The sequence below is a fragment of the Sciurus carolinensis genome, chromosome 4, assembly GCF_902686445.1.
Source record: "Sciurus carolinensis chromosome 4, mSciCar1.2, whole genome shotgun sequence".
NCBI lineage: Eukaryota > Metazoa > Chordata > Mammalia > Rodentia > Sciuridae > Sciurus > Sciurus carolinensis.
Window position 1 is genome coordinate 94,500,374 of NC_062216.1, and position 12,376 is coordinate 94,512,749.

Here is a 12,376-nt window from a genome sequence, read left to right on the forward strand (position 1 = left end):
TGCTGATTTTAAGTCTTTGGGGTATATGCAAAGGAGTGGGATAACTGGGTCAAAGGATGATTCCATTCCAACTCTTAGGTAAGGAATCTCCATATTGCTTTCCAGAGTGGTTATACCAATTTGCAGTCCCACCAGCAATGTATGAATGTATCTTTTTCTCCACATCCTTACCAATATTTATTTGTTGCTTGTATTCTTGATGATTGCCATTCTGACTGGAGTGAAATGAAATCTTAGAGTAGTTTTCACTTGCATTTCTCTCATTGCTAGAGATGTTGAACATTTTTTTCATATGTTGTTGACCATATTTCTTCTGTGAAGTGTCTGTTCAGTTCCTTAGTCCATTTATTGATTAGTTATTTGGGGTTTGGTTTTTTTTTTTTTTGGTGTTAAGTTTTTTTGAGTACTTTATATATCCTGGAGATATTTACCTGAAGTACAGGTGGCAAAGATTCTCTCCTATTCTATAGATTCTCTGTTTACATTCTTGATTGTTTCCTTTGCTGTGAAGAAGCTTTTTAGTTTGATACCATCCCATGTATTGATTCTTGATTTTACTTCTTGCGTTTTAGGAGTCTTGGTGAGGAAGTTTTATTAGGACAATCAATTCCTAAGCCGACATGATGAGATTTGGGCCTACTTTCTTCTATTAGGTGCAATGTCTCTGGTCTAATGCCTAGGTCTTTGATCCACATTGAATTGCCTTTGTGCAGGGTAAGAGATAGGGATCTAATCTGATTTTGTTACATTTGGATTCCCAGTTTTCCCAGCACCATTTGTTGAACAGACTATCTTTTCTCCAGTGAATGTTTTTTGGCACCTTTATCTAGTATGAGAGAATTATTTATGTGGGTTTATCTCTGTGTCTTTTCTTTGTACCATTGGTCTTCATGTCTGTTTACTTACCATGTTTTTTAATTGGCTGTTGATTTTGCTACGCTGCCCTCCATCTTTTCAATCAGCTGTGTCAGCAAAAGGGTATTAACTCCAAGTAAGTTTATTTTCTCAAGGCACATTTATCTGGCTGTTTTTAATATTTGTTTTTAAAAATCACCTTTGAAAAATGGGTTTTCTTGCTTGATTAATGAGATCCACTAGGAAACCTAATTTGGTATCAGGCTCAGTGCATGTGTGTGGAAACACTTCTGTTTTGAGGTATTCCATTTTAAGTTTTGTAATTTTCCTAAATTATTGCTTTTCCTGGTATTTGGGGATATTATGAGTGCTTAATTTGGTAATATAGACATATTGTATCCTTGAGGAATAGGTATGGTCTTAGCGTATAATATCATTTTTGTGAATGTCTAATTCAATAACAAAATAATCCCACACTCCACCATGCCTGACAGTGCAAGGAAATTCTCTTGTTTTGGCATAATATGATAATACTGGTTACAGCATGGTAATATTCTTGACACACAAATGCAGGCATATTTTAACTACATCACTACAATTTGTAATGTACCAAACAGTAGTACAAATGGATGACACTGCCACCCGTGATTTCTTTGCAAATACTCTGCTCTGCCATTGTAGTGTGAAAGCAGCCATAGGCAGTATATCAAACAATCTATATGACTGTGTTCCAGTAAAACTTTATATATGAAAAAATTGAATTGCATATAATTTTCATGTCATGAACTATTTTATTCTCTCTTTTCTCTCAGTCATTAAAAAAATGTAAAACCTATCTGAATAGTTATGGTTTAGGTATGAGGTATCCCCAGAAAACCTCATATGAGACAATTCAGGAATGTTCAGAGATGAAATGATAAGATTATAAAAGCTGTGATTTGATCGATGGATTTGAGGGTTAGTAAGTTGAATGAACTTTAAGTGGTAACTGTAGACAGGGATTATGGCGGAGGAAATAGGTCCACTGGGGACAATGCCATTGAGGATTATATTTTGTCCTTGCCCTCTTTTGTTTTACTTCTTTTCCTGCTCCCCCAGCTGCCTTGAGCTGAACAGCTTTTTCCTTTGCCATGCCCTTCCACCATGATGATATGCCTCATCTTGAGCCCAGAGCAGTGAAGTCAACCAGCATGGACTGACCCTTTGAAACCATGAGCCCAAATAAACTTTTCCTCCTCTAAGTTGTTCTTGTCAGGTGATTTTGTTCACCATGCTGGAAAGCCCATCAACACAAGTAGATTGTACACAAACATGCAGTAACCCAGATTTGGCTCAGTAGTGATAGATTGCTGATTCTTGATCTAAATAACTTGATTATTAAGCCACTAAAATTTAAGGCGTGTGTAATACAACAAAAACTACTATATTGACTGTTTACTCAAAACCATTAACTATCTAAACTGGGAAAATATAAGTACTAAAAATGTCTGTGTCTTGGATTTTGGAATTGTTCTAAGCTATAAGACAAATTCCTTATACTCCATATTGAAAAGTCAAAAATAATGCCTGAAACTGTAGAATTGGCATAAGGGAATTAGAGATATGAGAGGATATGAAAAACTAAAAGAGAGAAAGCGTGTTCTTCTGGGGAGCGGGGAAACATTATGGGATTCATAATTGTCAGAGACTTAAACATTATTAATATTGTTCTGTCTTTGATGAGGGGTATAGGTGTGCTTATTATTTTGTATGATATTCTATGTGTTAAAAATTTTTACATACATTAACATTTAATAATAATTAATTAGAAAGTTAAAATTTTATTCAGGGGAAATATAAGTACTGACTCATTTTTAACTAATCTGAAAGTCAGTCTCTACTCAATGCCTTCCTTCATTTGCAAGGTTTATCATTGCCATGAGAAAACCATCCTCCTAATCATAGGAATAGTTCTGTAGAGAAAGAACTTAGTGTACATGAACTCACACCAAAGAAAGATGAAACACCTAAATCCTCTCTTAACTAGCTATTGAAGTATTTGTAAAAATATTTTAGATAGTTTTTCTCACAGATTCATATCAAACTTTTATGATAAATGGTAATTTGTAACTGTTAAAGTCTTTAAAGGGTTGAGATTTTAAGAATTATTGATAAAGTGGGTAGATGGGCTTTCAACTCCTCCCTAATAAACTTTGGCTTTGATTGAGAATGATAAAGAACAACATAAAAATTATGTGTACAACAGGAAAGAAATTCACACTGTAAGTTGCAGCTGAATATGTAGATTATAAAATGTTTAGAATAAGAATTATGTGTTCCATAGCATTTAAGTGTCCAATTCAGTACTCAACTCTTTTCCATCCTTACTCAATCACATGCATGACAATAATAGTGTCCATTAGTTCTTAATGAATAGTATTCCATATCTACTGTGTTGTGGGAGCTCTGTTGGAATCAGGGTATATATAACTGAGGAAAATAGGCATTGTGTATTCCATCATGAATCTTGTGTTCTGGTAAGGAAAATAATCATTAGATAAACACACATGAAAATATTCAAAGGCAGAGATACTCAGAGATAAAACAACAGAAAGATATGAGTTAGGTCTGACATGAGAAAAGGCTTCTCCAAGGGATGGAAAGATAGATAGGGCACAGGTACCATCATGAGGGAATATGTGCCAAGGCTTTGAGCTAGAGGGAGTATGGTATAGACAGACCCAGAAAAAAAAGGCAGTTACAGCTGAAGCACAGAGACTGTGATTCAGAGTGGAAAGCAAAGTGAGACTAGAGAGGTAATTTGGGGCCAGACATACTGTTTATGTATTAGCAGTTTTTCTTATTTTGTGAATATTAACTAGTTTGCACATATTTATACACATAGTATAATGTAATTTTTCCAGATATACTGTGAAATTCACATGAATCTATTTCAATATCTATATGGATAGTCTTTTAAATCTTTTAGCTCACTTAGAAAAGATCATGTAATGCCTTCAATTTGCAATTTAGCTTTGAAAAATAATCATCCTGGCATTCCACAATGTACATCTTCTGTTCAGCCAGGCTGAGGCTAATGTAGCCTTGAAGAGAGAGGCAGATATTGGGGTATTATTTCTACATATATAGAAAAGAAGTAAGAAAGAGAAGTCTCTGAGACAGTCCTTTTGTGTTAGTGTCCTGTAATTTGTTTTATCACTTAAAAGGAAAGGATATAAAGTCTCTGCAGACTAGTTTTATTGGAGCATAAAAGTTAATTCCATGCCTACACAACTTATTTCCTTGATTGTTTGGCAAATTTGTTGTTCTAATATGGATGGATAACTCCTCCCTCTACCACCACCTCTTCTTCAGTTTCTTTTTTAAAAATATACCTTTATTTTTATTTATATATTTTATGTTGTTCTGAGGATCAACCCAGTGCCTCACACATGCTAGGTGAGCACTCAGCCACTGAGCCACAACCCCAGCCCTTCTTCTTCAGTTTCTATTCATTCACTGTCTGACTAGTTTTTCTTCCTAAATATTTTCTCCTGTTAGCTAAGTTTTTCCCACTCACTCCATTGAACTGTCTTTTCCCTGGACTATGTTGTCATGGCCTAACTGGTCTCCTTGACTTTAGTTTTATCCCACACAAACCCATCTTTCAGAGTCACAGGATATTGTGACTGAGATAGAGATCTCATCATGACATGATAGGTGTCAGTGGTGCACTACTATGTGTAAATTAGAGACCAGGATACCTAGCAATATTTACATTCATTGAGCACTCACTGTGTGCCTAGGGAAGGCTCAAATATTTGACACAGATTAACTCAGTCATTATAACCCATCTATTTTAAAAGATACTACTACTGTTCTCATTTTATGAATCAGAAAACACAGGCATGTGATGTAGAGGCCTGTGTGTCCATGGCCTACCTCACTAGCCTATTCTGTGGCCGCTCTCCACCTTATGCTTCCTGCTATTATGATACTAAAAATCCTGTAGTTAGTACTTATCAGATTGGAGTGTTCATACTCCACTGCCCTGCTTATTCTTAACTCTCTCCTCCTTCCCCTTTACTTGGGTAATCTCTGATTCTTTAAGATGCATTTCTTCCAGAATCCTTATACCTTCTCCTTCTGTAGGTGTCCTCCTTCCATAATACTCTAAACCTCTATCATGACATTTATTTTGTTAAGATCCAGCCCATATATTTGTTTTCCCAAATAAATTGTGAGCTTTTGAGTGCAAAGTCTAAGCCAGTTTATTTTTACAGAATTCAATACTCACTCCCTCTGAAGGAAAACTTTGTTCCATTCCTTGCTCTAAGGTTAAACCAAATTATAATTAAAAATAGTAATCAATCTTTCTTTTTAAATCTGTGTGCCTGCTTAGTAATACCAATGAACGGAGACATCATGGTTCCTAAAAATTTACATTTCTAATTATACAGACTTGTTTCATTTTGAGAGTTGCTTATAACAGACACAAAATGTTCCTCATTTTCCTAGTATCTTACCTAAAAATCTATATCAAATACAAGGACTCTAGTTCATTATCTCCAAATCACTATCCATAATACTGAATGTTAGTTGTTTTATATATTAAAATTTAGAAAAGAATAAAAGTTGGGATAATCCAGAAGATTTTCTCCCAACTTTAAGTGAAATTGTACATTGGCATAACAGACTCAGATTGCTGGCATGTGTACCCTAGATCACTATCGCTCTCCATTGACACAGTGTGCTGTTTAAATGGAGAGTAAATTCTGAGAGACATGATAAAGAGCCAATTGGTTTACTTTTAATATACCATTTGAGGTGAGGCAAGGATGATTGTGTAGGGGATGAGTCAGCTGTGCACTTGCTAGCTCATGGATACATTGTACAAGTAGCAGGGGCAATGTCAGTGCACATGCCAATATTGGTAGGCTTCCCACTATCCAGCCTGAATTTCCAGATTCCTTGCCTTCCATTTCTCATAAGAAGCCTCATCTGCAGCCATCAGTCTCAAACACATATTTGGTTTTATCTTTGTGCTTTTATGCCAAATGCCTTATAAGCTTTTATTTCTAAATAGCATTCAATACAACCTATTCATTGTTGCCTCAGTCTTGATCCTCATATCTCTGCTGCTAAATCTCAGGTCAGAACCTGAATTTTCTTAGGCTTTCTCTGATTACAGGAGACATTATGATGTTTCCTTCCTTAAATAAAACTCATAACTAGTATCACCACCACTCATTAACTACAGTGTCTTTGAAATTTCCTTTTTTATACTGTTATTTCAATTCCTATGTGATTATGTTTTATTTCTGCAAGTAAGTTTTAAATTCATCAAGGAAAGGACAAAAAAGCTTTCAGTATTTGGGACTTTTTCTTGCACATAGTAGATATTTAGGAAATAATTTGATAAATGAACTTATGAAGAGAATTTGCTACCAACCAAAAATCAGAACTGCTTATAATATGTAATACCTTTTCCTTTCTAGTTGTCACTGGCTTTTAAGATAAATTCTATAACCATGTGCAACTTTTAATATGATACATAATTAGATAATATGCATACATTGTGTTTGTAACAAAAAATAAAGTAAGTTGGGCATGGTGGCACATGCCTATAATCCCAGCAACTCAGGAGGCTGAAGCAGGAGGATAGCAAGTTCAAGGCCAGCCTCAGCAACTTAATGAGGCTCTAAGCAACTTAGTGAGACCCTGTCTCAAAATAAAAAATAAAAAGGGCTGGGGATGTGGCTCAATGGTAAAGTGCCCCTAGTTTCAATCCTCACTACGAAAAATAAATAAAGTAAGCGATTTCCCCAGAAAATTAAACAGCTCCATAATCATGTGGTTTATAACCCACAGACCAGAATTAAGTTGGTTGCTGAGATTTGTTTCCCATAAATAACTGTGTTTACAATCCTTAACAAAATTACACTGATAAAAAGTATACAGTCAACAGATGTTTTACTGGTTCATGATGCTCTGATTACTGAAATGTATGGTGGATTTGATGGATACCACAGCAAAACTACACTTTTAAGCAATAAAGAGAAATTTTAAAATCTTATACAAAACGTCACATAAGCTTTCAGCCCTAAATGACTTTTAATGTAACCTCCTTTATCATAACATTATAGAAGTTGATTCTACTCATTTAGTTTTTAAAAATTAGTATGAAGAACTTTCTCTACATTTACAAACTCATGATGTAATTATTTCATTTAATTTCTGCATATATTGTAGATGGGAAAAATATTTAAAATACAACAATAAATGTGACTAACATATTTTAATAGATACATAACAGCATGTATATGCTTGCCTGTTTTTCTCTCCAAACTACTCACCTTAGGTTTGTGGTTCTCAATTGGAGTCCAGCTAGTGGGTAGATAACAGGTGTTATGCTTAACACAGATACTCCCTCACAGCACAGAAATATCAGTAGTGGTGCCAACGGTGAGAAACCCTGCCTTACAGAATAGACCATGTTCAAATGGTGTTATCTTCACTAAAACATTCTGGAAAATACTGTTCGTTTGCTTATTTACATATACTCATTGGTAGCATTCCTCACTCCTTGTGAACTATTTTATTTTACATTAATTCTTATGACTTAGGGACAATATACTTCATTGATGGAATCAATAAAACATTTAGGCAGATATTCACAGGCACACAAAATTTGTTAATTCCAGCTAATTCAGAATTTGGTCTGATTAGAGAATGAAAGGCTTAAACTTTATTTTTGTATCATATTCAAAGGAATTATTTATTGAGTAATAGTTTTTCAGGGTGGGCTTCACAACCATAATGGTTATCTAACTTCCAACTGAGGAGGTGAAACCAAGGGAAGTTTCTAAGTGACACTTTGCCAGCTCAAAAAGGAGGAATGGAGATCCGCAAATATTTGGACCAAGAAGGTAATATGTATTCTCAGCCTCCCCCCAAAATGTTAGCTGAAAGACATAGCTAATTCTGTTTTTTTGGATACAGCCTAATTATTTAAGTTGATTTTTTTGTTTTCAACAAGGCCTGATAAAATTTACTGATCTGCCCTTTGTTAGAAATCATGATTGATATTTATTTACATTCAAATAATCCTAGTGCACAGATGTTATGTACAATTCTAAATTCCTCAAGGTCTTAAAAATTACAGTTTTGTAATTCATCTGTTGGCAAAACGACCTGAACTGATAGTGAAGTGATTTATACTTTTACCTACATAATGTGAATATTCATACTCTTCATTACAGATTTATGTTTTATTTCAGAAGGCTTAGTAATATATATCATATTTTTGGCCTTTTAAAATCTGATAATTTTCATATTCCAAATCTGTAAGTCATCAGTAAGAATCGTAATAGTAGATATTTTAATTTTAACTTATTTAATTACTATAATTTTTCAGCTTTAATTTTTTCAAGTTGTTGCGAAAGCTATTTTTCTGTTATTTCATCAAAGGAACTAAAGCCTAGTGTACTCAGTGATTGATTGGAAATATAATAGTTACAGTTTTCAAAGTAATCATTATATATACTTTCAGCATTGTTACTTAATTTTATGTATTAGGAAGGGAATCCCCAAAATAATGTGTATACTAAAATCAGAGTGGGCAGAGTGAGTATTCAAGCAACTGACAAAAGGCAGCATGTATTTTGCCAATATTTCTAGAGTGCTTAAAGTCACATAATACTCTTTTAAAAATGCAGAATAAGATGCTATTCTCCTTCAAATAAGCAGAGGGTTTTTTTTAAAACAGATAAAGCTAAATGTAATCAAGACTTAGAAAATAGGCACTCTCTCGGGGCTGGAGTTGTGGCTCAGTGGTAGAGCGCTTGCCTGGCATATGTGAGACCCTGGGTTCGATTCTCAGTACTGCATATAAATAAAATGAAAATAGGCACTCTCATGGGCTGCTTGTGGGAAAAAAATTATATAAACTGTCAGAAGCCGTAAAGAGTTTATATCCATTGGCCAAATAATTCCAAATTATTTTCAATTGATCTGACATAAATATCTAACAAGGATACATATATGGATGCGCCTCCCTTTAATAACAGTTAAATTATTATGCAACTTTGTAATGAAATAGAAATCATATTATAAAATAATTTTCAATAGTTTAAGAAAGTATTAAAAATATATTTTAAATAAAACATGTCAGAGTTAGAAAATAGTATGTACAGTTTAGGTCCTGTCTTCATTATATCTAAGCCTACATATATGTATAGATTGCTTTGTGTTTTTCTCTGTTTTCAAATTTCTATAGTAAATATTTTTACAATAGTGAATCTTTAATATTATTTTACATATTATGGTTCATATATGTGCATATCTAAAATTGGGGAAAACTGTGGCAAAACAAACACATCAAGGGAAAAATTCCTCAAAAATAAAAAATGAAGGAAATATTCTGAGAAACTTAAAGACATTTTGTAATTGATTTTCTTATTCTCCAACAGATAAAGGATGGGACCTCTATAAATAAATGAAACAAATTTTGTTTTATAATATACATTTCAACCCATGAAGCACTATTTCAGCAAAGAATATTCCAACTTCTTGAGAAATGCTGCATTTCTTTTTTAGAGTGTTAGCCTTTTTTCTCTGTCTGACATTCTGAAATCATTTAGGTACCTGATTTCTAATTCATTAAAATGGGGAATATCTTTTTCTTCCTTAGGTCTCTCATTTCAAATGTTAGCACTCAGAGTAGAATTTTTACCTCTTATTCATGGTGTCCAACTCCCAACATCCTAACCTGGCAGGAGAACCAAACTAGCTGTAAATCTTACCACCCAGACCACACTTGATTATTGTATGACGGTAAAATTAAACGTGAATAAAACAGAGCATTAGGGTGTTCTTGGAAGAATAAACACAAGTTTGAAGTCTTATGTGGATAGTGCAAAGTACAGGAAGGCAATCAATCATGTAAACATCAAATGAAATGTTGGTAAGGAAGCCATTGGAGTCTGTCAGGCGCTCCCTGCAATAAATGACTTTATTCCATTTCTTTTCCCTTTAACTCAGTTTAGGAAAGAGTTCTGCGAAATCTGTAACAGATCCCAAAAGATTTTATAGGTTCATATTCCTGTTTAAAGGTAAGCTTTGAACAGAGCTCCCACCCACTGAAGAGGATTTCTGGTTTATATAAAATGGACACAAATATGTCTTGGTACATACCTTGCTGACTTTTTCCTCTTTCCACAAACAGGAAACTGTTAAGGCAGCAATAATAGAAGAACAGAAGCGAAGTGAAAAGGCTGTAGAAGAGGCAGTGAAAAGAACAAGAGATGAATTGATAGAATATGTAAAAGAACAGAAAAGGGTAAGTATCTTCTGAAAGTTTAAATTTGTGCTTCCATGAATTCAAGTAGTGGCTTCCATACAGTAACTTAAACTTTAAAGATATTTAAAATGTCCTTTATCATGGAAATAGAAATCCCTTCAGATAATTTTCCATATATAATTTTCATATCTATTCTAATATGTTTTTGCATATATATTCTAATAGCTAAATCTATAAACATAAGTTCCCTCTTTCAGCAAAAAAGGATCAGTGAATAATTTCTTGCTAGACTCCTAATAATTTCCAACTTATCATTGCACTCATTACTCACAAAGATAGTAGATTTGAATTTTTTGCCATACATTTGTGAATTTCTTACAGTATTTGTAGAAATTTATGTGTACCTTTAAGCTGTCCTCTGTTAACCCCATTGTGGTTCTAATGGCTTTCATTACAGTTAGCAAATGAAGGCTTCTCAGCCATAGTTCCATTTCAGAAACATAACTCAGAATATGCTTGTTATAATTCAGGTTATATACTAAAGTTTTGCAAAATATCTCACTGTAATGTGGTTTTATGAGTTTGAGTGGTTGCTGAAAATAATAGGTCAAATGATTTGTTGTCTTTTCAACAAAGCTTTAGTCTTCTTAAATAACATGCAAGATAAGAAACACCTTAAAATGAGATGTTCAATGTAATCACTATTAAATGTTTTATATTTTATATAATTATATAATTTTCCATATACAAATTTAATAAGCTTTATTTGTATGCTTAGTACATGTCATATATTACATAAAAAATACTTTAAGTATTACATGTATAAGTATATAATATGAACATATAACTTACGTCTTGTGTTATATAATGTAACATAACATAAATAAAACATAATGCATATGAGGGAATTCGATGGATAATATCTAAACTTAAATAATTGGTGGGCCTGTAGCTGGTAGTTAAATTGTAGCTAAGAAGTGAATTAAAATTCATGACACCCACCTTTTTTACTCTTAATTTAAAGTCAAATTTGGTGTAATGCAAAGAAAATTCCCACACCTTTGTGGCTACCATACATTTTAATAAAGGAGAACTTGTCACCAGAGGAAAAAAATTGGTAAGGAGCCTTTTCAGATAAATTAACCATCCAAAAAAGCGTTCTGTGTGGGAGTAAATCTTTGAGCATCACACATCATTACCTCAGGGTGTTTTTAAAACCATTTTTATCCAAATTCCTAATGCTGTCTGATCTTAAGAGAAAAATTCTGAGCCCAAAGGAATCAATTGACTTTTCAATTAGAGGTATACATGTTCCCGTAAAGGAGTTCAAAAGAGTCATTCAGCAAAAGGAATTGTAGATACTTTTCACATGCATACAGGATTGATTGCAATAGTTAAAGATCATAGAGTGAAGTAAACTGGAAACTTCTTGTGGATATATTCTTTTATATCTTTTTTTTCCTTTTTATAATTTATGTAATATGATTATGGTAAAAAAAAATTACCCTGAGAGCTACTCTCCAAACAAGATTTAAAGTCTATAGGACTTTATCATTGACATTATCATTGGAAACAGGGTTGTAGATAGAGCTAATCTTTAGCGCTTATTCATTTTGCTGGACTGAAACTTCATGCAGTTGATGAGTGACTCTCCTCCCCCAGCCCCCTGGTAGCTACCATTCCACTCTTTGATTCTTTGACTATTTAGACATTTTGTGTAATTGGGATCTTGCAGTATATGCCATTTTGTGACTGACTTCATTTCACTTAGCATGATGTCCTCAAGGTTCATTATGTTGCCACATAACAGAATTCCTTAATTTTTAAAGGCTGAACGGTATGTTGTCATACATACATACTGAATTTTCTTTATTCATTCATCTGTTGATAGATATTTAGATTGTTTCCATGTATCCCTTAATAGTATACTGCCAAGCCTTATTCGATCTCTAAATCTGGATAAGAAATTATGTAATAAAGCAAGCCTATTTATAAGATTGTTTTAGAGTAATATTTTTTTGATCAAGATGGAAGATACTTTAAAATCACATATTTTTTGTCAGAGAATATATGGTTACTTATACATTTCAAATAATAGACCTTTTCATTCATTTTTTAAATATATTTTTAACTGGTACATTATAATAATACATAATAGTGGGATTTTGCCATATTTGTACATACATATAACATAATTTGATCATTCCCCAAGGAACATTTTTTTAAGAGTTATCCAGTCCT

The 12,376-nt window shown here is 33.3% G+C and overlaps 1 protein-coding gene across 1 annotated transcript in view; it reads left to right on the forward strand.

The window, feature by feature from the left end:
- The window catches only part of Ccdc91 (coiled-coil domain containing 91), a 363,605-nt gene that overhangs the window by 296,318 nt on the left and 54,911 nt on the right, over positions 1–12,376 (forward strand). Inside the window, 1 exon segment of the mRNA XM_047550439.1 lies at positions 10,061–10,174. Within this exon segment, the coding sequence (XP_047406395.1) occupies positions 10,061–10,174 (114 nt within the window).